Genomic DNA, 24,831 nt, shown 5'->3' with positions numbered 1-24,831 from the left:
GACCAGAGCGCCCCTGCTGTCGCCCTTTGTTGGCCGAGTGGCCTGGAATGACCAGAAGCCTCCACTCTCACGAGGCCCGGGCATAGACTTGTTAGGCACACAATACATGGGTATTTATTGGATCGGTCCTGGAAACCGGGAGGACCCGCTTCTCCTGCCCAGCCCAGCCCAGAGGCAGGGCGCTGGGGCTCACTGCTGAGTGTGTCCCGCAGAGCCAGCGAGCCGTGCTGCAGCTGAAGGGCCGGGTCAGCGAGCTGGAGGCCGAGCTGGCGGAGCAGCGACACCTGCGGCAGCAGGCCGCTGACGACAGCGAGTTCCTCCGGGCCGAGCTGGACGAGCTCAAGAAGAAGCGAGAAGACACGGAGAAGGCCCAGCGGAGCCTGACGGAGATAGAAAGTGAGTCCGTTAGGCTGGGGCTGAAGGTGCGGGCCGCAGAGTCACTCGAGGCTCAGGGGGAAGGACGGGGCTGGACAGTAGAGCCCCAGCCACGTGTCCATCCAGAAGAACCATCTGGAAGGATCTTGGTGTCGCCAGTCCGAGGGGCGGGTGGGAGCCCAGACAGGGGAGGGCCCCACGGGCTCAGAATGTGGGGACAGGAACCAGAAGGTGACAGTAGGGTGCCTGCCTGGGAAAGGGGTGTCCGAAGGAGAGCCGGCCTAAAGCCAAAAACACACCAAGTGTGCCCCGCTCAGGAGGCGTGAATCAGTGCTGCGATCTGAATCCGGGGGTGGGGGAGGGGGGCTTGTTTTTTTTTTTTTTTTAAGACAACTGTCCAAAGTTTATTTCAGTAGGATTTTCAAGGGCGAAGAGGGTGTCCGTATTTGTGAAAAGAACGAAGGGTGTCCTGGGGACTCTGGCTTATGGGAAGGCAGGCACAGGGTCCCCAGCAGGGGTTGACTGCTCACCTTGGCTCTTGACCACACAGGGAGAGCCCAAGCCAACGAACAGCGGTACAGCAAGCTGAAGGAGAAGTACAGTGAGCTGGTACAGAACCACGCTGACCTGCTGCGGAAGGTAGGGCCCTGCCCCGTGCCGCTGGGGACACCGCAGCTCCATGCCTCTGCCAGTTCCGAGCAAGGCACTATCCTCTCATGAAAACCACTGCTTTTTCAGGCTCGCTGGCCTTCCATGTCTTGACTTTCGATGCCAGCCCCGATTGGATTATCCCCCATCTTTATTTTTCTTTAATTTTATTTATTCATTTATTTTTAGGGTGAGATCGAGCGGGGTCGGAGGCAGGGGGAAGGGTCAGAGGGAGGGAGAGAATCCCAAGCAGGTTCCATGCCCAGCACAGAGCCCGATGTTGGGCTCAGTCTCACAGCGCCCGAGATCGTGACCCGAGCCAAAATCAAGACCCGGATGCTTAACCGACTGAGCCAGCCGGTTGCCCCTGTTCTTTAAATACTTGAGCATCGAGCGTCTGAACATGACAGCTCTCTTCCAGCTCCTCCCTGGGTAGAAACGTGATTTCTGTGTCCAGTTGTCTGAACGCTGCCCTTTGTTCTGGAAGGGGGAGAGGCTGTCCCTGAGCTGTTCAGCTCGAGATGAGCCGGTTCAAGACACTGTTCTTCCCCTACAGAATGCAGAGGTGACCAAACAGGTGTCCGTGGCCAGGCAAGCCCAGGCGGATTTGGAACGAGAGAAGAAAGAGCTAGAGGACTCCTTCCAGCGCATCAGCGACCAGGCACAGCGAAAGGTGAGCGGAAGGAGGAATGCGCGAGGGGTTCGAGGCCTGGTGCCAGGACAGGGCTCCCACCGAGCCAGTGCATCAGCAACGGCTTGCTGAAGGCGAGACGGTTGAGAGAAGTAAAAGCACCTGGAATTTCAGAGAGAGACGTGAACCTTTACGAGCACTTGGGGCCGGGAGAACACCCACGAGTTGGTGTGGGTTGGCAGGCAGGTCCCATCGCAGTAAGACATGTCGGAGGGAGGAAACTAAATGCCTTACACTTAAGAGTGGTGGCTTGCATGCTTTTCTGGGATTCAGAGTAGGAAATAGGGTCTATTTAATAGAAGTAAAAGTTTCACGAAGCAATTCTCCTCCTTACTCTATGGATGCATTTGGATTTTTTTTTTTTTGCTCTGTTTATTTCATTTTTTCATTTTTTAAAAAATTTTTTAAGACTATTTATTTGAGAGAGGTAGAGAGAGAGATCACAAGTAGGCAGAGAGGCAGGGAGAGGGAGAAGCAGACTCCCCACTGAGCAGGGAGCTGGATGCGAGGCTCGACCCAAAACCCTGAGATCGTGACCTGAGCCGAAGGTAGATGCTTAACCCACTGAGCCACCCAGGCACTCCTTAATTTTTTTATTTTTTTAAAGATCTAATTTTACAACGGTTTGCTGAGGGAGGGAGAGTCTTAAGCAGACTCCGTGCTGAGCACAGAACCCCACTCAGGGCTCAATCTCACAACCCTGAGATCACAACTCGAGCTGAAATCAAGAGTCAGATGCTCAACCAACTTGGTGCCACCCAGGTGCCCGTTTATTTCATTTTTTTTTTTTAATGTTAGCTGTGAATTCTAATGGGTTGCAACCTGCTCTTTAAAAAATAGACTTATGAGAGAAATCAAAAAAACAGTGGTTTCAAGATGGTAAGATTCAGCATCACACCAGGTGTTGGGATGTCTGAATTAAAGATCCCGTTCTCGGGGCACCTGGGTGGCTCATTCATTAAGCGTCTGCCTTTGGCTCAGGTCATGATCTTAGGGTCCTGGAATGGAGCTCTGCATCAGGCTCCCTGCTTGGTGAGAAGCCTGCTTCTTCCTCTCCCACTCCCCGTGCTTGTGTTCCCTCTCTCGCTGTGTCTGTCAGATAAATAAGTCAAAAAATAAAAAAAAGATCCAGTTCTATATCAATTAAATTTCAATTTAAAATGTAAAAAAACACTTTTCTATCTATAAAAAAAAAATCTCGTTCTACTGAAATCAGTATTATAAGCGGAAGCATGACATTTAGGAAATGTCCCTGAAATTCTCCCTTCGACCTTCCCACTTAGCCAGAAGAAAACCTTCTGGAACACTCTGGATTCTTGCCTCCTTCTACTCACTTTTGGCTGGATGCATCCAACCTTGCCTACAAGAGGGTACACAAATCTCCCATTGATAACTTGGGGACTATTTTTAAGATTTTATTTTTAAGCCGTCTCTACAGCCAACATGGGGCTTGAACTCGTGACCCCAAGATCAAGAGTTGCACACTCTGCCGACTGAGCCAGCCGGGCTCCCTGATAGCTCAGGGATTTTTCTATGTGTTTTTCCCTGGCAACCACCACCCAGACAAGAGTGCTCCTGGTTTTTTTTGTCTTTCAGACTCAAGAACAGACGGAAGTACTAGAGAGCTTGAAGCAAGAACTTGCCACCAGCAAACAGGAACTCCACGTCGTCCAAGGCAGTCTGGAAACTTCTGCCCAGGTGAGCATCACGTCTCTTCCCGCATTTTGTTCCCGTCGTGCTCAGCGTGTGCCCGGGGGAATGAAGGTGGAGACCTAGAGATACCGCTTCTGGTTCCATGTAGCCTGCTGGCGGGTCTGGACTCCTGGGAAATGGAGCATTTATTTCTCGCTCTTGAACCCTGCCGACATTGCAGTCAGAGGCGAAGTGGGCCGCCCAGATCGCTGAGCTGGAGAAGGAGCGGAGCAGCTTGGCGCACGCCGTGGCTCGGCGGGAGGAGGAAGTAGCGGCCCTGCAGGAGCGGCTGAACCACACCCAGCGGGAACTGTCCCTCGCAAAGGCAAGTAACCGATGCCCGCCTCGTGAGCGGTAGCTTGGGTTAAGGATGCGAGGAATCCCAGCTGTGTCAAGGTGGACGCTGCTCGAAGGCTCGTGATGGGGTCTGTGTCCGATTCTCACCTCCCTGGGCCGCTTCCAGGAATCAGCGGGCCAGCTCGCCAAGGACCAGCGGAGAATGCTGCTGGCGGAGGCAAGGAAGGCCACGGAGCAGGTGGTCCAGGAGGCCCTGCGGCAGCTGGAGGAGCCGCCTCTGATCAGCTGCGCCGGCTCTGCAGGTACCTGCCCCTTGCCCGCCTGCACGCGCGAGCTCAGCAGTCAGTGCTGACGTCGAATCCCATGTGACGCTGAGCTCGGGGGTCCTCCGCCTGCTGCACAGCCATGCCCAGGCTCCACGCTAAGATCCGTTCAGCCAGAAGCTCAGCCTGGGCGGTAGAACTTTCTAAAGCCTCCAGGGGTGATACCACGGCTCTAGGCAGCGGGTCACGCTGATGAAACTCTCACTGGGAGCAGAGCCCTGAGAGTGAGTGTAAGCACCAGGGGGAGGGGAAGCCAACAACCCTGCCACTCTCTGAACAGAAGAACGTGGCCTGAACGACGAGGTGGTTAATCGGGAGCCTCGGGCCCACACCGGGAGCGTCGTGAACGTGGCGGGGCAGGAACGCAGGATTCCCACGGTGTCCTGGGCATGCACAGGCCCACTCTACCTGTTCCGGAGTCCTAAGGGCGTGCGGGTGGGGCAGCGGGCAGAGCCAGAGAAGCCCTTGGATGAGAGAAGGGGCCTCAGAGGTGGCAGGACAGCCAGGCCCGCGACGCCGGTGGGGTCACGGATGCAGCTCCGAGAGGGCCCACTGAGGACAAGCAGGGGGAAGGAAACGCTGAGAGCTGACTTTCCTCATCAAATAGAAATGTCTGTGGGGCGCCTGGGTGGCTCAGTGGGTTGAGTGTCCGACTCTTGATTTTGGCGCAGGTCACGGTCTCAGGGCCTTGGGATCGAACTTCCAGTCAGGCTCCGTGCTCAGCGGGGAGTTTGCTTGAGACTTTTCTGTCTCACCACTTGCTCTGCCCCTCCTCTGCCTGCGCACGTGCACACTTTATCCCTCAGATAATCTTTGGGGGAAAAAAAAAATAGTCTCCATTTGGGGACATCCATGGCAAGGCCTGCTCTGATTCAGCAGGGAACCCATCTGTAGGGGAACACAGCGGTCTCAGAATGGAGCTCACTGAGTACCCAGTTTTCTGAGGGAGTGCCAGGAAACGGGGCAGCCGTGGGCAGATTCTGAGGAGAGACTTTGTGAGCTGGGCTTTGAAGGAAGAGGACAGACACGAGCCAGGGGAATGGAAGAACTGGGGACTGAGGGGGGGGGTCACACACACAGCGGACGCTACCGAGCGCTCGCCATGTGCCAACCGTCGTGGTAAGCGCTCCACGTGCCTCAGCCCTGCAACTCCTCACTTTGGTGCCCTGACGGGGTCCGTTACTCTGTTTCCATGTGAGGAAGCAGGTGTGGACAGCCAGGTCGTAGCCACCAGTATGGAGCCTGGAGCCACACGGGTGCAGTGTGACACGAGCCCCCATACTTGAACTCCTGTGTGACAGTCTTTGGGGACCCGTGCCCAGAGCCACAGAGTGGGAACGGCTGTGTTGTGTGCACAGCACGAGCCCAGATCAGCCTGACGGAGTTGAGGGTCTGGGCTCAAGACTGATGAGAGACTGAGGTCCTTGAAAGACGGAGCGGGAAGGCCCGGATTGGATTTGAGCAGGCGGTCCTGAGGAGGGAGAGGCTGACTCTGGGCTGCGGATGCGGTTGCCCTGGCTCTCGGCAAAGGGACCAGATGGGCAGCTTTTGAGGTCCTGTACAAGCACAGTCAACCCTCTTCCCTCCGCCCCCCATCTTAGGGCAACTCCTGCAGGGCCCAGGCCACTCGCGAGGGGGTTCCTCCATCACGTGCCTTCCCCTCCCGGGGAGAAAGCGAGTCTGACAACTCTGACTCTGACTTGGCCCTGTCTCCCCCCGTCACAGATCACCTTCTCTCCAAGGTCAAGTCTGTTTCCAGCTGCCTCGAGCAACTGGAAGAAAGCTGGAGGCGTTATCTGGCCTGCCCAGAAGGTAAGAAAGGTGGACGATAGGGTCTGTCGCTTGGTGACAGCTGGGTCGCCTTCAGAAACGCTGGCGTGTGGAAGTAGCGACGGGTTCCTCTGCACCAAGAAAGGGGTCTCTATAACTTGTTGAGCAGGGAAGGAGGTAGGGAGGTCACACAGCCCTGAGCAACCCCCTCTAAACTCCTGGCAGCTATCAGTGGGCTCCTCCACTCGGTCACCCTCCTTGCCCACCTGACCGGGGACACCATGGCTTACGTGAGCACCACCTGCCTTCGAGCCCCGCCGGAACCTGCCGACTGTAAGTACTGGGGTTGGGAGGCCGGGCTGGGCAGCAGGGGAGGTCAGAGGGCCTTCAGAAATCCTGGTCATTGCATCTCCAGTGCTGACCGAGGCCTGCAAGCAGTTTGGCAAAGAAACCCTCCTCTACTTGGCTTTCCTGGAGGAGGAAGGAACGCGGGAGAATGACGGCACCGCCATGAGGAGCTGCCTTACCAAGATCGCCACCATCGCCGAGGTAGGAGCCGAGTTACGACCGGGGACAGGTACAGAGGTTCTTGGGGGTGAGTGCTGGTGATCTGCCAGAGACTCTGTAAGGTCCTAAGTCAGTTCTTCCCGAACTTTCCACTTGACTCAAGGAAGGGAGAGCTGGCACTGACTAATCTGACCCCTGAACGACTTTCCGGTTATATGTCCTGCGTTCCCTGTGTCGAGAACCTGCTGTGTGTTTGTCGCTGTGCTAAGCGGTATCAGAGAAGGAAAAGCATAGTTTCTCTGTTCCTAAGATTTGTATCTGGTCGAACCGTTTAATACCTAATGTACGAGAACAGTGTATTTATTGATTTAAGAAAGATGCAGCGAGTACGTCGTACATCATGGGAAATGTGTTGGGTGTAGTTGTACAGGGACAAGTAAGACTTGGTCTCTATGGGAAAGGAAAATAAGAAAATCACCCATTTCTGTACAGTGGGATGAGAGCAGTGATCAGCCGTATTTTAAGAGTTCAGTACAGTCATTCACTTAATTCCAAAAATGGGTCATAATATTAAGTCCAGGGAAGGACAAGATGAGCGCCAGAGTTCAGATTTTCATCATCCCTCATCTGAACTCTTAGAGTAGCCTTCTGATTAGTTTTTCTGCCTCTGGCCTCTTCTTTCTCTGATCTCTTCCAAAAATAGAGATCTGATTATAATTCCTCATTGGATAACAAAAGTCAAATGATGTACCGTGATACCCAAGGACTGTCACAGTCTGGCCCTTATTCACCTTCCTGGGTCCCTCCCACCCGCCACCTTCACCCTGTGGTGTTGGTGGCTAGCGCTGCAGTATACCTGCCTACCTGTCTCTTTGCCCCATGAGTCCTTAAAGACAGAGCCCATGCCTTTTTCACGTTGTCCCCTTGGTCCCTGGCATGATACCTGGCAAAGCAGATAAAAAGATCAGATGGGGAGGAAGGTTCATACTGGGGAGAAGTGGGCAACGAGGTAGGGAATCGTGACTGTCCGGATAGAGGAAGACTACGGATAACGGTGAATTGCTAACCTTTCTTTCACTGGAATGACGTGATCCTGGTGGTATTTTAGTGTTACTAAATTGCTGATGATGGCCTAGGGAGCGTTGCTCCTTTTGCTGGAGAAAAAGAGCATCGTCTCCAGGGCCCTGCAGAACCGAATCTCCGTACACACACGCAAAGTGTGTAAGAGACTATGAGAGGAGGATATAAGTTGATTTTACAAAGCAAAGTGTGAGAGGGAGATCCTGGGCGGGTTTCCTTTCTGGCAATAGGACTGACCAGATGTTTAGAAGCTCATCCCAGGACAGGACGTGGAAAATGCTTCATAAAATTTGGGGAGAAAAAAAATGTTAATTGAATCTAAATTGGCTGAAAACTAAGGAAATGCTCAGAATCAGAAACCAAAAGAATGCAGGAGCTAATGTTTTTTCCATCTCTTGGCCTAGAGCTTGGATTTTAACGGACCACACATGCAGAGGAGAGTAAGAAATAAAACCTAGACCCAAGTAGGGTCAAAGTTTGGAATGCAGAGACTTCCTTCCCAAAACAGAACTCCGAAAGGTCACATCCTGAGTGAACGGGGGAAACCCTACTCTGCTGGCAAGATCCTGTCTCAACCTTGGTTATGGAGGCGGGGAAAGGAGGCAACACGGTCACCTAGGGAATTTATAACTACAACCATCTATCCGTGGCTTCAGGGTCCAATTCTACTATCTATATGGCTTGAAAAAGACCAAACAGAAAATTAAAGTAGTCAGGTAGTTAGGGGCCCAGGTACCTGGCAGACACAGATCCAAATGGTCTCTGAAGGCGTGTACTTTGGCTCTAAATCCCAAGGAACTTTAAAAAATAAAGTCCCAAGGCATGTAAGTTCACCATAAATGCATCTGATATGTTAAAGAACTTTTTAAAAAGTATTAAGGGTGGCAGAGGAGTAAGATATTTTTAAAAGGAACCAGATATATTCAAAAAACAACCACCGAACTTCTAGAAATGAAAACTACATCATTGAAAGTCACAACTTAGTATACAGATCCAACAGCCGGTGAAAACAAAGCTGAAGAAAGAATTAGTGAACTGGATGATAGAACTGAAGGAATTATCATAGACTGTGGACCAGATTTTATGAGCTGGAGTGTAGAAGTTTAGAGTATAGAATGTTTAAGTATTAGAGTGTAGAATGTTGAATCGGGATTCCAGGTGAAGATAATAGAAAAGTGATGTCCTTTTCCCCCCTTAGTTCTGTGTGTTACAGACTTTCCTCTACACGTGCTTTTTCCAGCATCCTGTGCTTGAGTTTCTTCCATGCAGATGTGCTCATTTTCACTGCTCTGTAGCATTCCGTCGTGTGATTACCTCTCAAGTTCTACTTCTCTGATGTAGTATCTGTTCGTATGTATTTACATATCTATGATAGAGCTATATATCTACTGTTGATGGACGCTTGGGTTCTTTTCCAGTTTGGGGCTATCACGAATGTGCTGTATGGTCACTCCAGGGCCTATCTCCTGATGTAAGAGTTTCCCTAGGGTGTTTCCCTGGGGATAGAATTACCACATTATAGGATGGTTCTCACACATGGACTACCGAGGGAATGAGCAGTCCTAGGAAAATGAGTACAGTAGGATTCCTTTTAAATAAAAATCAAAATGGGGTGCCTGGGTAGCTCAGTGGATTAATTAGCCTCTGACTCTTGGTTTCAACTCAGGTCATGATCTCAGGGTCATGAGATTAAACCCCAAGTCAGGTTCTGCAGTCAGTGTGGAGTCTGCTTAAGACTTTCTATTAAATTTAAAAAAAAAAAAAAAAGACTTTCTGTTAAATAAATAAAGTCTTTTAGATAAATAAATACCAAAACATACGTACCTAACATTATAGGTTTTGAGGATGTATCCCTAAGGAGTTTTTTAAAAAGACGCAGGAACCATTCTCCTGAATTCTGTTTTTATTTGGAGGTGGGGAGCAGAGAGGGAGGAAATGGAATTAGGGCAGACTACAAAGGAGATTTCAAAGGTACTGACCATGTTTCTTAAGCTCTTCCTGAAGTTGGTGGTAGGTACTTGGGCATTTGTTCTTAGTCTTTAAACCATTCATACCTGTTTTATACTCTGGTAGGTATAACCCATATTTTCAGAATTCACAGGTTCTGCCATCAGCCCCCAAGTTATCCCTGCTCTCATTCAAGCAGTGGGACTGGGGTCAAGACATTTGACCTCTCTGAGCCTTGGCCTCCCATCCGTAGAACAGGACTAGTAACTGCCTCATGATTGCTGTGGACACGAAGTTCAGTAAGAGGCAGAGTGTCTGGTTGGAAGGCATCACCGATATTTGAAGATGTTTCTGAAATACCTCCCAGTGGGTGGCTGAGTGGCACGTGTTCATTGACTGTTCGACTTTCGGTTTCTGCTCAGGTTGTGATCTTGGGGTCTTTTTTTTTTTTTTTTTTTTTAAGATTTTATTTTTTTATTTGACAGAGAGAGAGAGAGAGGGAGAAGCAGACTCCCCGCCAAGCAGGGAGATCAATGTGGGGCTCGATCCCAGGACCCTGGGATCATGACCTGAGCTGAAAGCAGACGCTTAGCCGACTGAGCCACCCAGGCGCCCCATAAACAAATCTTAAAATAAAATACCTCCCAAGACACAAATACAATACACTGTGCAACTGTGGGGCAGGATCCAAGCAGCTACAACTGGGTGACCTTGTAGGCTTAGGCCTCTGGAAGGAAGGGAGCAGAATGTGAGGTTCTGGGATTCACGCAGTAGCGAGGTCCAGACGAGGCCTGCACCGGAGGCCCCTTCGTGGATTCCAGAAATATGTTACGTGATAGAGCCTTCCTGCCCTGCCTTCTGCCACGGGAGAACAGAGAGGTCAAAGGGTCATTGTGGCATTTGTGGTGCTGTTCCCAGGAGCTCCTGCCCAGAGGCCTGGACATCAAACAGGAGGAGCTGGGAGACCTCGTGGACAAGGAGATGGCTGCCACGTCAGCTGCCATCGAAACGGCTACGGCCAGAATCGAGGTACGGAAGTGTCTGGCAGTCTCCTAAAGCCAGGCTCTTGCAGCTTCCCTGTGGGGACACTGCCCACTGGCTGTCTCTGACTTGTTCATGAAGGATCCCAAGGCCCCCTCTGAGGCCACCCAAAACTCAAATTCCCCAGGATCCTCCAGGGATTAAAAAGTGAGAAGACCCTCCCCTACTTTGGTGTTGGTTCATCCGGCGTCACCTGGGATAGGTCGGTCCACGGAGCTCGCTCAGGTTCCGTTTCTGCATGATGGGGTAGTGGTAATAGGACATGCCTCGGAGGGGTGTGGTAAGAGTTAAAGGACTTAATGCACATTTATCTTCGCGGCGGGCGCCCGTGAAGTCAGCAGCCATGGTTGTCCTGGGGAAGAGCTGAGTGGGCAGTACTGGAAAGGTCCCGTAGCGTTCCTGGTGGAAGACTCGGTCTGCTCACCTTGGTCGAGTACCAGCTGGGGGGACGTGGGAACGGCTGTCCCCACCCTTCACTGGCAGGGAGCCATAGCTCTCAGAATTCGGTGCACACGTCAGCCTGGGATGGACACTCCCGGACGGTAGAGTCAGCCTGCTGGGGTTGCTTCCCACTGAAGAGATCGGAAGTCTGGATTCTTTCCTCGACTCCCTAGGACGTGGATGGGCCCTTCTGGATTTGAGTTTCTCGGCTGCCCCAGGATGTCGGACACAAGGTGTCTCAGGGGTGCCAGTGAATGCCCGGTACCCACCGTGTGTTGAGAAACCCTGCTTCTTTTCAACAGGAGATGCTCAGCAAATCCCGAGCTGGAGACACAGGAGTCAAATTGGAGGTGAACGAAAGGTCAGTCTGAGCCGTGTGGGGGCAGGCACCTAGGTGATGAGGATGAGTGTACCCTGCAGTGGATTATACAAATTACAACAGTAGCTGCCACAGGCAGCGGCCAAGTCCGTGTACTTGTTGATAATGGTGTTCTTGGGGATAATATCGCCATTGCATTTTAGGGGAAGAGAAACCCCGAGAATCATCACGTAACTGTCCCCAGTCGAGTCTCCCTACTCACGTGCCTTTCCGGGAAGGTGTATTCCCCGCTGCCTTTTCCACCCCCCAAGTTTGCCTGTGTTTACGCCTGAAAAAGAGAATAGATTCCTTCATTATTCTCGGTTTCTTTTTTGTGTGCCTAACTTTTTTTTTTTTTTTTCCTCGTAGGATCCTTGGTTCCTGTACAAGCCTAATGCAAGCTATTCAGGTCCTGATTGTGGCCTCGAAGGACCTCCAGAGAGAGATAGTGGAGAGTGGCCGGGTAAGCATGGGTGAGGACCCCTGGACGGGGGAGCGGACATCATTCACAGACTCCCGGTTCACCGAGAGGCTACATCTACTCGATACACTCATCCACATTCAGTGAAATCTGCGGGTGCTGCCGTCTCGTGCCGTGTGCGCACCTGAGGGCGCGCTGCCTTTCACAGCCGAGCATAGATGCCCATGGAAAGAAGCTGGGGCGCTTCCGGGGCCCCAAGGGGCAGTCAGCGTCAGCCTTTAGCTGCTGGGTCATTAACCCAGGCGACATTGTGGGAACCTGCTCTGGAAAGCCCATGTGCATTGCAAGCGGGGGCCCTCAGAGGAAGGGAGAGCTTTGGAAAACGGGCAAATCGAAAGGGCTGGCCTGGTTCCTGACCTTTGCCAGTGGGCGCGGCCATGTCTCCTTCCCGAGGCAGAGTCAGCGGACAGTTATTCCCAGACAGGCTGTGATCGAAGGGCTCCCTGGGCTTTCTCCCTCCTCTGCTGGCGTGTTTCCTTCTCACACCCTGTGTGCAGCTGCCGCTCAGGAGGCAGAGGCCCAGGGAGCGATCCCGGAGCCGGAACACTATCCTGGAAAGAAGGCAGCCATCTCTGCTTTGGTGGTGGCGCTTTTTATCCGTGCCGAGAGGGGCTGAGTAAGGAGGGCCTGCGGCTTCCAAGACTAACAGACCCTTGCACAGCGTGAGAGCGTGTTGAAATCCCAAGGAGACATAATTTGCCTCATTTATTCACTGGGTTACTCTCTTCTCTTGGCAAATCGTGGCAAAGGTTAGACTTTGGATCTAACCTTTGGATCACTGGATCACATTGTCTTAGGTGCGTGTGAATAGATTCCGATTCTTATCTATACAACATGGAAATGGGGTACAAGAGAAATGCCACGGGCGCTGGAGTCAGAGACACCTAGGGTTTACTTCCGCCATCCTCCTGCGTGAACTTGGGAAAAGGATCTTTGCTCTTCTGAGCCTTCGTTTGCCCATCTGTAAAATGGGATGATAATGCTTTCGTCTTGGGATTAGTGTGAGGTGCCAATGGGAGTAATGGGTTTAAAAGCACCTGGGGCATAGGAGGCCCTGGAGAAAAGCTAGTCGTCGTTATCACCTTTCACTTCCTTAGGGCACGGCCTCACCAAAAGAGTTTTACGCCAAGAATTCTCGATGGACGGAAGGACTCATCTCCGCTTCCAAAGCCGTGGGCTGGGGTGCGACCGTCATGGTGTAAGAGTCTGTCACTCCCGGGGCTTCTCAGCCCCACTTCCAGCTCCCTCGGCCCATCCCAGACAACAGCCGACTGAAATTAGATAAGAACTGTGGGGCGCCTGGGTGGTTCAGTGGGTTAAATCCTCTGCCTTCGGCTTGGGTCATGAGGGATGGAGTCCTGCATCAGGCTCTCTGCTTAGCACGGAGCCTGTTTCCTTCTCTCTCTCTCTCTCTCTCTGTCTACTTGTGATCTCTCTCTCTCTGTGTCAAATAAAGTCTTTAAAGGAAAGAAAAGAACAGAACTGTGGGTAGGGAAGTCAACAGGACTGAAAGTTTAACAGGGAGCCCAGATCTCCTGGGGTTGCACAGGGATGGGGCCGGCAGACCGGCTAGGCTCCCTGAGTAGCCAGGGTGACGGGCGCGATCTGGAGGTGGGATCATAAGGTGGTGGCTGTCCATGACATACTTTGTCTTGTCCCTTCCTGTCTACCAGGGATGCAGCCGATCTGGTGGTGCAAGGCAGAGGGAAGTTTGAGGAACTGATGGTGTGTTCGCATGAAATCGCTGCGAGCACGGCCCAGCTTGTGGCCGCCTCTAAGGTAGGACCCGCACAGGACCCCCTAAGGTCCAACGAGCTTGGAGAACACTTGGTCCGTGGAGCCTGCCCTGAAAACAGATGGTTTGTCCAGGGTCCCGGTAGGTGAGGTCCCAGGTTAAAATTCTGCCTCTCGAGGGTCTCCTGCTACCCTCCTCTGAGAGCCTTTTCCTCAGTCAGCAAGGAGCCCCTCTTGGGCTCCTCTTGGCTCTCACGGCTTCTGTGACAAGTGGCCTTTGAGGGTCCCAGCCATGCTGACCTCTGATTAGCAGTCAGGGCATTCAAGGAACACGTAAAGTAATTAATAAATTTATTTATTAATTTTTAAATTTTTATTTAATATTTAAATTTTAAAAATTTAATTATATAAATACATAATATTATATTAAAATATATAATATATAAAAATAATTTTTTAATTTTAATTTTAAATACTTAATTTTAAATTAATTTTTTTAATTAATAAAGGAGCACTTAAAAGGTCGGTGCCATGAGCTGGTTCCCTGGCTTGGCTCCGAGGTTCCACAGCCAATGTCTGACTCTACTGAAGAGCCTCCAGATTTGAACCATTACCCCCAACTAATCGTAATACAGAGCTTGTTACCGAAATCCGGCTGTGAGTTTTATAGTACCCTGGGGTGCGTCCTTATCATCCTTGTTTAATGTTGTCCCAAATTAATTTCCGCAACTGGAGCAATTTATCACAAGAACCAATAAACCTAGAGTCTGAGGCTCTCAAGCAAATAAGCCAGGAGTAATTTTGCATATTAGAGATATGCCAGGAGCTGCCCCTATAGGAGCAATTTTTTTTTAAAGACTTATTGATTTAGGGACGCCTGGATGGCTCAGTCAGTGAAGCATCTGCCTTCGGCTCAGGTCATAATCCCAGGGTCCTGAGATTGGGGCCCACATCAGGCTCCCTGCTCAGCGGAGAGCCTGCTGCAACCCCTGCTGGTGCTCTCTCACTATCTCTCTCTGGCAAATAAAGTCTTTTTTTAAAAATTTATTTATTTGAGAGCTCAATAATGTGCATGTGCCCAAGTGGGAAACGGGCCGAGGGACGGGGAGAGAGAGAGAGAGAGAGAGACTCTTCAGCAGACTCCCCGGTGAGCGTGGAGCCTGACACGGGGCTCGATCTCCCAATCCTGAGATCAAGGCCAGAGCCAAAAGCAAGAGTCAGACACTCAACGGACCGAGCCACAACAGGCAGGCCTACAGGCAGCAATCTGGAAGAAGTCGATCAGCGACCACAGCGGATGCTGTTATGTTTGTCAAGAACCGTTGGGACCCACTTATTTGACTCCGTCCTTGCTACCAAATGCTGTGTGACCCTAACTCTGCTTCGTTCTGGCAGGTGAAGGCTGACAAGGACAGTCCAAACCTGGCCCAGCTGCAGCAGGCCTCCCGGGGCGTGAACCAGGCCACCGCCGCTGTTGTGGCCTCCACCATCTCGGGCAAATCACAGATTGAGGAGACAGGTAGCCTCCCCGGATCGGTGCTTTTCGTATCCATCCCATTCAGCATTTCTTCACATTCCCTGTTTCCCACCATCCTGTTTCCACATTCTCTCTCGTCCGTCTTCTCCACGCGTGTGCTCACTTTCTCATAAGGTGGGACACCGCACACGCCTGCTGTTTGTATCACCATAGCAACAGGCCTTAAGGTAGATTTTTCATTTAGCGATTTCTCTGGATTCAAAGGCATGACTCTCCAGGCCTGGTTGTCTCTGGGCGGGGCAGGACGGGGGCAGGGGGTGAGAGGTGGTCCAGTCCTCGTCTATCCATCCCTGTCTATCCATCGGTGACTTTCTCACGTGTTTTGGGAACTAGCGAACCAAGCATTTCAGCAGAGCGCTGGCATCGGCTGCCTCTCGGCCAGGGGCATCCCCTGACGAGACCTTCCCTCCGCCCTTGCAGACAACATGGACTTCTCCAGCATGACACTGACCCAGATCAAACGCCAGGAGATGGATTCCCAGGTAGGACTCCCCGCTTCTGAGTCTGCTCGATCAGTTCCCGGTGACACCGACCCCAATATCATCCCCATGGAAAGAAGCCAGTGGGGGAGAGTCTTGGGGCAGAAACAAACCGAGATGGAACCAGGAATGAATTTAAAGGACGCTTGGAAGGGACAGTGGAGGTGGAGACAGATGGCGGGTTAAGATCAGAATCTTAACTCTAGCTTGCTGGTCTCAGACTGGTGTCCCCCTCACTGTTACCATCAGGGATCTCCTAGCAGATGTCAGCCAGAATTTAATGTCTTAGCAGTGGATGAATTTTTTTTTTTTTAAGTAGAGCTGACATCCGGTGTTAACATTATTTTCAGGCGTCTGTGTAGTGACTTGACAATTCTGTGCATTACTCAGTGCTCCCCGCGATTAGTGTAGTCGCCGTCTGTCACCATGCAACGTCATGGCCCTGTTACTGACTACATTCCCTGTGCTGTACCTTTCATCCCCATGACTTACTTATCTGGTAGAGTACCTCTTAATCCCCTCCACCGTTCCCCCACTCTCCTCCCCTCTGGCCACCACCACTTCTCTGTATTGATGAGTCCGTTTCTGTTTTGCTTTTTTTTTTGGCAATTTTTTAAAAAAGAAATCTGATATGATTTGTGTATGACCTTGATTTAAAGAAAAAAAAAACCCAATTCACTGAGAACCCGTCGAAGGCAATACCCTTTCTCCTGATTGTTCGTAAAGTTCAGGCATGTGGAGAAACAGGAATCAGTGGGATCCTGAAAAATAGACCTGACATCTTTGTTCTGGAATTACTGGTCCCCGTCTTGGGGGCAAGTTCAGATGGAGACTGTTAAAGTCTCTATATGGGTCATGCAGCATTTTTAGGAAGAGTCACATGGCCAGATACTGAAAGGTCTGAGGTCAGGCGTGAAGTCCCCGCCGTCTACACTGTCGTGTTTACTGGGCTTCTCCAGTCCCTCTTGACTGCGGGTTCCATCTCTATGCTGATAAGTACCAGATTCTTCTCTCTGGCCTCCATCTTCTCCGTGAGCTCTGCCATTATCCAGCTGCCTACTTGATCTCTCCACTTGAGGCCAAATATGTCTCCAACTTAATGGGTCCAAACCAGGGCTCCTGGTTTCCCTCCTACCTAGAGCTACCCAACTCCTTGTTTTCTCTGCCTCAGTAACTGGAAACCGTCCCACCCCCTGCCACACCTGGGTGCTAAGACCAAGGAGTCGTCCTTGGGTCCTCCCTTCCCCCTCTCCCTTCTATATCCAGTTCCCCAGCGAGTCCTGTCAACTCCCAACTGTCCAAGCCTGAACCTTCCCCCTCTTTTCCATCTCCCTAACCCAGCCGAAGCCACCATTATTTCTCTCCCGAACTACTACAAGGCATGCGAGGATTTGTATCCACGTGGTCCCATGGCAGGGCCAGGTGGCGGGGCAGTTGGGGGCAGAGAATGGGAAAGGGCATTGCTGAGACAGGTCCAGCCCTGGGTTGACGGTTGGAGGAACTCGGGGAAAGGCACATGATGGCGCTCACCAGATCATCCCCATCTCTCCATATGTTTTACATTTTTCCATAATAAAAAATTTGAAAAGAAAAAAGGAACCACCTAACTGGGTCTAGTTGCTTCCACTCTCCCCACCCCCCGCCACACACGGTTTGTTCAGGTTCTATGTCTTTTTGAAAGCATAAATGACAGCATGTCACATCTCTGCTTAAACTCTTTCAGTGGCTTCCCTTTCATACTTAGAGCGAACCCCCAGACTCCTAGCCCACTCTCACGACCCTCCCCCCTCTCGTGCATCAGCCACATGGGCTCCTTTCTGTTCTCCCTGTACCCACCTGCCTGAATAGCGTTTGCTGATCACTCTTGCCCTTTATCACATGACCCTATCATGTTCCTTACAGTCTGATCTGTTCTTGTCCATGAGTTTGTGTCTTCCCCCTGCAAGGTCTGTCTGCACACCACCGTGTCTCCCCCACCCACCGCAGAGCCCAGGGTACGTGACAGGTGCTCAGCAGACATTTCTTGAATTAAGAAATAAATTAATCAGTAAAATGAATTAATGAGGGGTAGGGGTAGCCAGGAACCAGCCTCTTCCTTGGAAAGACTGCTTTTTCCTGTATGATGATAACCCAAAGTTGTAACAGCCCCACAGAGATACCAGAAGCATCTAAGCTTGGCTCTTGCCTGGATTTTCAGGAGAGCGGGACTGAAGCAGAAGGGGAACTGGTTGGGAACACGCCACACAGATAGGTTAGATGTCGGAGCGGACTTCAGTGGGGCGTGAGATGAGGCCTACTCCTATTCAGGCGTTGGGCTCTAACGCATCACCTCTAGGAGAGGGTCCCCATGAGGAGACGGAAGAGCCACTGGGATCGACGGGTGAATGGGAGAGGATGGATGAAATCAGAGGAGGAGAGGGATTAAGTCAAAGGGAGACCATTGTCAGATCGCCGCTCAAAAGAAAATTCCACTCGTCCCCCAGGTCCGGGTGCTGGAGCTGGAGAATGACCTGCAGAAGGAGCGTCAGAAACTGGGAGAGCTTCGAAAAAAGCACTACGAACTCGCTGGTGTTGCCGAGGGCTGGGAAGAAGGTGAGCCTCTCTGAGGGCCTGCGTGGACGCCATGAGGGGAGGGTGTTTGTAGGGAGGGCCTTCCCCTCAGACGTGACAGAATGAGTCACCCTTCGGGTCACTGACTTCCCCCTCTTGACTCACAGAGCGTGATTTCTCTTCAGTTGGAAACAATCTTCGAGCCCCAGAACTGGTATAATTTGAGGTGAATTGAAAGCTTTTGTTGTCACCTCTCAGGACCTTAGCGTTGACCAGTGGACTCGTCACTCGCCGCCATTCCCTTCCAGGCCCACTTAGCCTGGCGCGCGTAGAGTTGGGTAGTGAACAAACGGATGGTGGTCAGTGAAAAGCCAAGGGGATTGCAAGCCTGACTGACTAGAGCCAGCAGTGAGGAACAACGGCCCATGAGAGAAAGGGTCAGGGGCTAGAAATGGCCCAGAGAGGCATTGTCACCCAGAGTCTGCTGCTTTTCCACGTGCCCAGAGTGGCCGACTCGATCACGACCAGGACTGCCTGTCCTTGTTGTCTTGACTAACTCTGGGAGCCAACCACAGATGCGTACCGGCCGGTCCCGGACGCGTGACTCAGAATAGAAGGTTATGAGCGTGAGGTATTGGGGAGCCCAACGTGGTGGCTGTTTTTGTTGGTGAAATGAGTGTGTGCGCATGTGCAGTGCTAGGAAGCAAAAATTATCTTTGTCAGGGGCGCCTAGGTGGCTCAGTGGGTTAAACCTCTGCCTTCGGCTCAGGTCATGATCTCAGGGTCCTGGGATTGAGCCCCGCGTCAGGCTCTCTGCTCAGCAGGGAGCCTGCTTCCCCCTCTCTCTCTGCCTACTTGTGATCTCTCTTTCTGTCAAATAAATAAATCTTTAAAAAAAAAATTATCATTGTCTTTCAGGAACAGAAGCGTCTCCACCTGCATTGCACGAACCGGTCACCGGAAAAGAATAGAGCCACGCCGAAGCCCCACACGTCTGTGTGTGTTATTCCCCAGCCATGGCCTGAGCCTTGGGGTGGGGGTGGGGGTCCCGGTGGCAGCCACGCCACCCCTGTCGTCCAGTGCCCAGGACCCCAGTGGCCTTCCACAGAGGGGTGCAGGGCCAGGGCCACCCCTCACAGAAAGGACCTGCCTCCCGGCCCTGCCTGCTGTTGGACCCCTAGACGCTCAGCATCCTCGTCCGAGGGGCTGGCTGTTTCCGAGATCCCTGGTGGGGGGCCGCCTCATGCCTTTTCTTCTCTGTTTTCCCCTCAGCCTTTTCTGTTTCACCATCTGCACCAACTCATGAGCGTCAGGGGGCTGGCGGGGCTCCAGGCCAGGACGCCGCCCTACACCTGCGCTGACGGAACAGCAGGAGCGTCCCGGCCGAGCTCGCCAAGGCAACTGTCCCCTCTCTTGGCAATCCCACGGGTTTCCCGCTGCTTCTTACGGTGGTTGGTTGGGATTTTCTTTCTTTTTTTTTTTTTTTTCTTTTTTGGGGGGATTTCTTCTTCCAGTGTTCCCTCGTAGAGCCAGCTCTCCCCAAGGGAGCACCCACGGCGCTCGGAGCCATCGGGAGCCCCTACCACAGCAGTTAACAGCGATGGTGCTGCTCAGGCTTCACCTTGGTGCTCCACGCCAGCCTCCGTGCTGGGTGTCCCGCTGAGCGAGTCTGGGTCAGACGAGCCCACTGCCCAGGGTGGGCGCCTCTGCTGGGCCACGCTCTTCCTCCAAAGGCAGAAGGAGAGAGCCGTCCTCAAGCGAGAGCGCCCGGAGAAGCCTCTGCCCACCTTCCTGGGTGACAGGGGTGAAGAACGCGGGAAAGGAAGGAGGGTGCATGCGGCCCAGGCCTCAGGAAACCCCTGCTTTGGGAACTTTCAGTGACCAGACTGAAAAACCTTATCCCGTGCTTTGAGCGTGCTGGTGAGAGTAGCCACACGTGTTCCCCCGGAAAGAATTTTCTGTGCCACCTCCCTTCAGAGCCAGGCGGGACCCTGAGAGGGAGTGCTGGCCGCCTGGGCGTGCTCTTGAACCTGAAGAGGATAGTTCCATGTTCTACCTAAGGGAAGATCAGGCAGACTTCTGCCAGAAAATCAGGCAAACTTGCTCCCGGCAGGAAAGAACCCTGTGCTTGGTTTGGTACCTTTAATATTTATTACTAACCTCCGTTCGGCAGTGGCGGCAGCCTCCAGAGAGACGCTTTGAGCAATCAGGATTTGAGGTGTGGTGATGGCGGCGGGGCTGCGGGGCTGCCCCAGGTCATGGGTTTTCAAGAATCAGACACCAGGCCAAGATGCTTCCCATTCTGTTACCAGCCTGGGCCCTGAGGCGAGCGGGTTCCTCAGAGCACCTGGGTCAGGGAAACCGAGAAGAGGGGGACCACTGACTCCGAGCCCTTCCCGCCACACGACCTGGGCCCTTGCTGCCCAGACAGGATGAGGACAGAAGATGCATTAACAACTTCCCAGAGGCGGACAGCCGGACAGCACTCGTCCACCTCCAGACAGACAGACCCCAGCATTTAAGTGACCTTCCGATCTCGGACAGTGTCTGCCTTCCTTATCTGTAGCAACTTTTAGGTAGAGGCCAACAAGCTCTTCCCAGGACCTGTCCCAAAGGAACATTGCTAAGTGTTGCTACGTGACAGGTGGCGAGGTTCCTGTTTGATCACTGTGAATCAACCCTCATCCTTCCCCCACCTCCCACCCCTCCCTCTCTGTGCATTTTCTAAGTAGGCCACTCAAAAACCAGTCTCCTGTTAGCTCGGATTCCGAGACTCAGACAGGTGATCTCCACATCGGGCTAATAAAATGAGGGGTCAATAGCAAATGAGCCGTCTTGTGCTTAACACTTCTTTGCGCTCGGCGTTTTTCCATCCGAGGCTCAGAAGACGTGTGGGGGGGCCCCTGGCCCAGTTGTACCAATGAAGCCAATCGGTGCGTTCTCAGAGCGGGTCAGCATTTCCACAGCGGACTGGTCCTCCCTTCCAGAATCTCGGCCAAACTACCGTGCTCTGAATTACCCGTGGTGAAAAAAATCTGCTGTATCAGGCCACTCTGGGATGCTCCAAATAATGCTTCCTCCAAAAAGAAGCCACAGTGATTGTAAAAACCTTGGTGGACTTAGCCGGAGTCATAAAGGCAGGGAAGAAAGCGATTAAAGAGGAAAACAGGCTAATCCCATCTCGCATCAGAAGTATCCTTCAGATGTGGCGCGATTACGTTTGTCCTCACTCGCCTTAGGAGCTGGCCGTTTTCTAGCCAAAATCCAATTGTCCTACCTTGGCTTCTCTAAAAAACGAGGGTGTTTATACTTGGTGTGAAATACTTGACTCAAACGGGATGACCTCCTCAGGCTAAAAATGAACATCACAGCCTTTTAAAGTCATCACTGAGCTTCATGAGTGACTGAGGTCCCATGGATCCGTGTAATTGGGTCACAGCAAGGCAGAACAACAAAAGAATGGCTTAGGACTGACAAGAGATCAAAAGACAGCCGTATCCCTTATTTAATTTTGTAATACAGTTGCTCTAATATCCCTAGAGTAAGGATATGTGTGTACATAATAAGAAAAAACAAATAGAAAAGACCTGCCTTTTGTGGGGTTCTTTTATATCTGAGTCAGAGGAGTTTAAATTAGACTGTAATTTAGATTGTTGGCTTGTTCTGTCCCTGACAGCAGGATTCCTAGGGTCGCACCTGAATCTGAGTCCCTAATCCAGTGTCCAGAACGTTGGAAGTGTTTCAGCTGCCAAGTCAACATCAGGGTTAACCGGGTACCATGGGGGTCACAGTACATGTCATTCGTCCTCAGATCGGTTTGCTTCGGCCTCTCACCGAGGAGGGGATGGTCGGTCCTGAGCTTGCACCTGGGAAATGCTCACTTCTCGGCCAGCTCCTTAGTCTGGAAGGGTCTCTTGGCTCCACTTACCCTGGTCTTTAGCCACCGGTCAAGTTCTCGCTACCTTCTACCACCTTTGCAAGCCTCTGGAAATCCTTCCCACCAATGAAAGCCTTCGATTCCGGCACTGGCCTTCCAGCCAGACCGGCTCTGCTCTGTCTCCGCTGTCCTCGGTCCCCCGGAGACCGTGCCATCTGTAGCCTAGGCAACCACCACCGTGGGCCTGCCAGCCTTCACCGCAGCAAACCGAGCCGGCTGCCTGCTGCTCACATCCCCTTCGTCTCCCGAGGTCAGACCAAGTGCAGGATCAGCAGCCCACGGCGGTGCACTGCCCCCAGGAGCCAAAGCAATGGGAAATCATGGGTTAGATGCCGTTGAGTCCGATTCTGAGAGTAGACCATTTTCAGACATGTCTTTCAGGTGACCCTCAACTACCTCAGTTTGAAGGCCCCAAATGAAGCTGGTTACTACTAGGGACAAACCGAGGGGGTTCCGATACATCTTGCCGGTAACTTATAACAAACTCTCACATTTAGGTTCGCAGGGATAGGTTGGGTTTGTTTTTCTTCTGTTCTGTTTTTAACCTTTCCCCCCCAATTTTCCATTAGAATAGTTCCTAGAAATGGATTTCATTTTTCACCGAGTGCCTACCTTCCCAGGGCAGGTAGCCACTGGCTTTTCTTCCCTTCCAACAATACTTTTATTATGATAGTAAGACCTTTCTTTGTATAATACATTGCATCTGTGTTTTCAGTTTTTCAAATAAATACTTCAACCTGGCAATGGAGAGTACTGGTGCTGACTGACATCCAACGTGGTTTGGGGCTTGGGGTTCCAGGGGAAAGCCTATGCGTGTGTCCTGCTGTTTGTTGAATCCCATGTAGCCTCTGCACCTCTGGGACTAGATCTTAAAGACAGGAATACAGCTCCTGTAGAGAACCTGGTTTGCCCTCCTTAGTCATGTGCCATCCCCTGTACAACTCCTGTGCTTGGGAATGAGCAAACGCAACGTGCCAGAGTGGTCCATACTGTCCTTCATCTTCATGCCCAGGTCTGTGCTTAAAATCTGCCACCTCGGGCTATGGATACACCTTTCTCCACCCTCGAGATGCAAAAGTAACCGGTCACCTTAAAATTGGGACAGTTGCTGCTCAGGGACAGAAGCTGCCAGTCCTAACAGGATTCAGAGCAAGTCCTGGCTACCAGAGGATCTGTAGGGGTGGCCGATGAATGGGCGTGGCTAGATGCATGGAGACTTCACCCGCGGCGTGTTCTGCAAGCTCGGGCTGCTTGGTGCATGAAGCCAAGAGGACATCCAAGGGAGGGAGGGGAGGTGGAAAAGGCCCAGGGAGGATAAGCTGGGGAATTGCCCAGATGAGTCACCAAGTAAGGAGAGGACTGCCCAGCGGGAAGATGATCTGGATAAATACAGAAATGGGGACCGCTTGCCTGCAGCTGGGGTTTTCTATTCCCTGCAGCAGAAAGCAAGGGTGAGCCTGTTCCATCTGAAGAACCACTGATGAGTGGACAGATTGTCCCCTACAAGGCCAGCATTTGAAATAAATTTTGAAAACTAAATTGTATTCAATTCCTATGTGGTTGAAAATAACTTATACTACAACAGGCATGTCCCCTCGAATTCTGTCAACTCAGCAAGAATTGGTGTAGTTTCTATTGTACGCAAGAGACTGTCGAGGGAGAAAAATAAGCAAGAGCTGGTCCCTTCTTTAAGGACCTTCCAAACTTGGAAGGAAGATAGACAGATGCATTAGAAACTGGAGTATACGTGTGAAAAAGATGGACACTCAAGAAATCCAGCAGTAGTCAAAGGAAAGAGAAGAATGGGGCAATACCTTTAGGAGGTAATGGTGTCAAAAGAAGTGTTTTTAAGAAAGATAGAAACATGCTTCAAAGCTAAAACAAAGAGGAGATAGAGATTAAAGCATGGCAGAAAGAGGAGGAAGGGCTGTAGCACTCTGCTTGAGATGCGGATTCATTCATCCCTCCTACGAATACTTATTTCACATCCACCCCATTGAAAGGCATGAGGGATACAGTGCCAGGGACACATCTGACCTCTGGAAGCTTGCAGTCAGGTTGGAGCAGCTGGCATGGAACCAGTGGGATGCAGAACCCAAAAGGTGTGAAAAGGAGGACACAGCAAGGGAGCTAGTACGTTCAAGCAGGTCAGGGGAAGCTCCTATCAGTAAATGACGTTTAAGCTGAAACCTGAAGAATATGTAAAAGTTCGCACTGGGGCAGGGGCACCTGGGTGGTTCAGTCAGTTAGGCACTTGACTTTGGCTCGGGTCATGCTTTCAAGTCCTGGGATCGAGCCCCATGTAAGGCTCTGCACTCAGCGCCGAGTCTGCTTGTCCCTTTACCTCTGCTCTTCCCGCTGCTCACGATAAAAAATTTATTAAAAATTTTTAAAAACTCTAAAAAAAAAGTTGGCAGTGGGGGAGGGGGAGGGGAAACACACACACAGATATAAAATTTATGGTAGTAGTTGCTTCTAGGAAAAAAGGGAGGGGGTGCCGTGTGGACAGGAAACAAAGGAAATTTCATTTTTATCGGGACTGTTTTCTTTTGACAGGGTTTGGGACATGCTGCTGTTCAATATGGCACTTTGGCATACTGAATATTTGAAGTTGAGGGAAATTGAGAAATGACATGTACAGGAAGGACTTTCTGACCTTCCTCTGAAGCAGATCATGTGAGAGGTACCCTCCTTATTCTGGAGGCCAGGAGCATCCTTATCTCCGTATGAGAGATGCCGAGAAGAATCTGAACAGATTTCCCAAATTTACTGCACTCAGCTCACACTTTCCTACATCCGATCACATTTTCCTGTGACTTTCCACTCGTCATCAAACTTAGCATAAACACACTCAGGTTTGGGGCACCTGAATGCCTCAGTAGGTTAAGCATCTGACTTTTGGTTTTGGCTCAGGTCATGATCTCAGGATCATGGCATCAAGCC

At 51.5% G+C, this 24,831-nt stretch overlaps 1 protein-coding gene across 3 annotated transcripts in view; it reads left to right on the top strand.

Moving 5' to 3' along the window:
- The window catches only part of HIP1 (huntingtin interacting protein 1), a 142,396-nt gene extending 118,896 nt beyond the window's left edge, over nucleotides 1–23,500 (top strand). The window contains exons 14-32 of one of the 3 annotated variants that reach the window (XM_045992811.1): nucleotides 213–396; nucleotides 926–1,014; nucleotides 1,580–1,696; nucleotides 3,311–3,412; nucleotides 3,588–3,731; nucleotides 3,870–4,005; nucleotides 5,752–5,838; nucleotides 6,022–6,129; nucleotides 6,212–6,345; nucleotides 10,249–10,359; nucleotides 11,115–11,173; nucleotides 11,540–11,633; nucleotides 12,749–12,849; nucleotides 13,325–13,430; nucleotides 14,781–14,904; nucleotides 15,343–15,404; nucleotides 17,885–17,993; nucleotides 18,870–18,947; nucleotides 19,224–23,500. In XM_045992811.1, coding sequence (XP_045848767.1) covers nucleotides 213–396; nucleotides 926–1,014; nucleotides 1,580–1,696; nucleotides 3,311–3,412; nucleotides 3,588–3,731; nucleotides 3,870–4,005; nucleotides 5,752–5,838; nucleotides 6,022–6,129; nucleotides 6,212–6,345; nucleotides 10,249–10,359; nucleotides 11,115–11,173; nucleotides 11,540–11,633; nucleotides 12,749–12,849; nucleotides 13,325–13,430; nucleotides 14,781–14,904; nucleotides 15,343–15,404; nucleotides 17,885–17,993; nucleotides 18,870–18,922 — 1,920 coding nt within the window. In that variant the 3' untranslated portion in view covers nucleotides 18,923–18,947; nucleotides 19,224–23,500. Of the gene's footprint in view, nucleotides 1–212; nucleotides 397–925; nucleotides 1,015–1,579; nucleotides 1,697–3,310; nucleotides 3,413–3,587; nucleotides 3,732–3,869; nucleotides 4,006–5,751; nucleotides 5,839–6,021; nucleotides 6,130–6,211; nucleotides 6,346–10,248; nucleotides 10,360–11,114; nucleotides 11,174–11,539; nucleotides 11,634–12,748; nucleotides 12,850–13,324; nucleotides 13,431–14,780; nucleotides 14,905–15,342; nucleotides 15,405–17,884; nucleotides 17,994–18,869; nucleotides 18,952–19,223 lie in introns of all 3 variants that reach the window. The other 2 variants (XM_045992810.1, XM_045992812.1) reach the window with 2 other exon arrangements.
- Nucleotides 23,501–24,831: the final 1,331 nt, after the last annotated feature.

The sequence above is a fragment of the Meles meles genome, chromosome 21 (genome assembly GCF_922984935.1).
Source record: "Meles meles chromosome 21, mMelMel3.1 paternal haplotype, whole genome shotgun sequence".
Classification (NCBI taxonomy): domain Eukaryota; kingdom Metazoa; phylum Chordata; class Mammalia; order Carnivora; family Mustelidae; genus Meles; species Meles meles.
The sequence above is the reverse complement of the archived record's forward strand: the minus strand, read 5'-3'. Positions and strand labels throughout refer to the sequence as shown.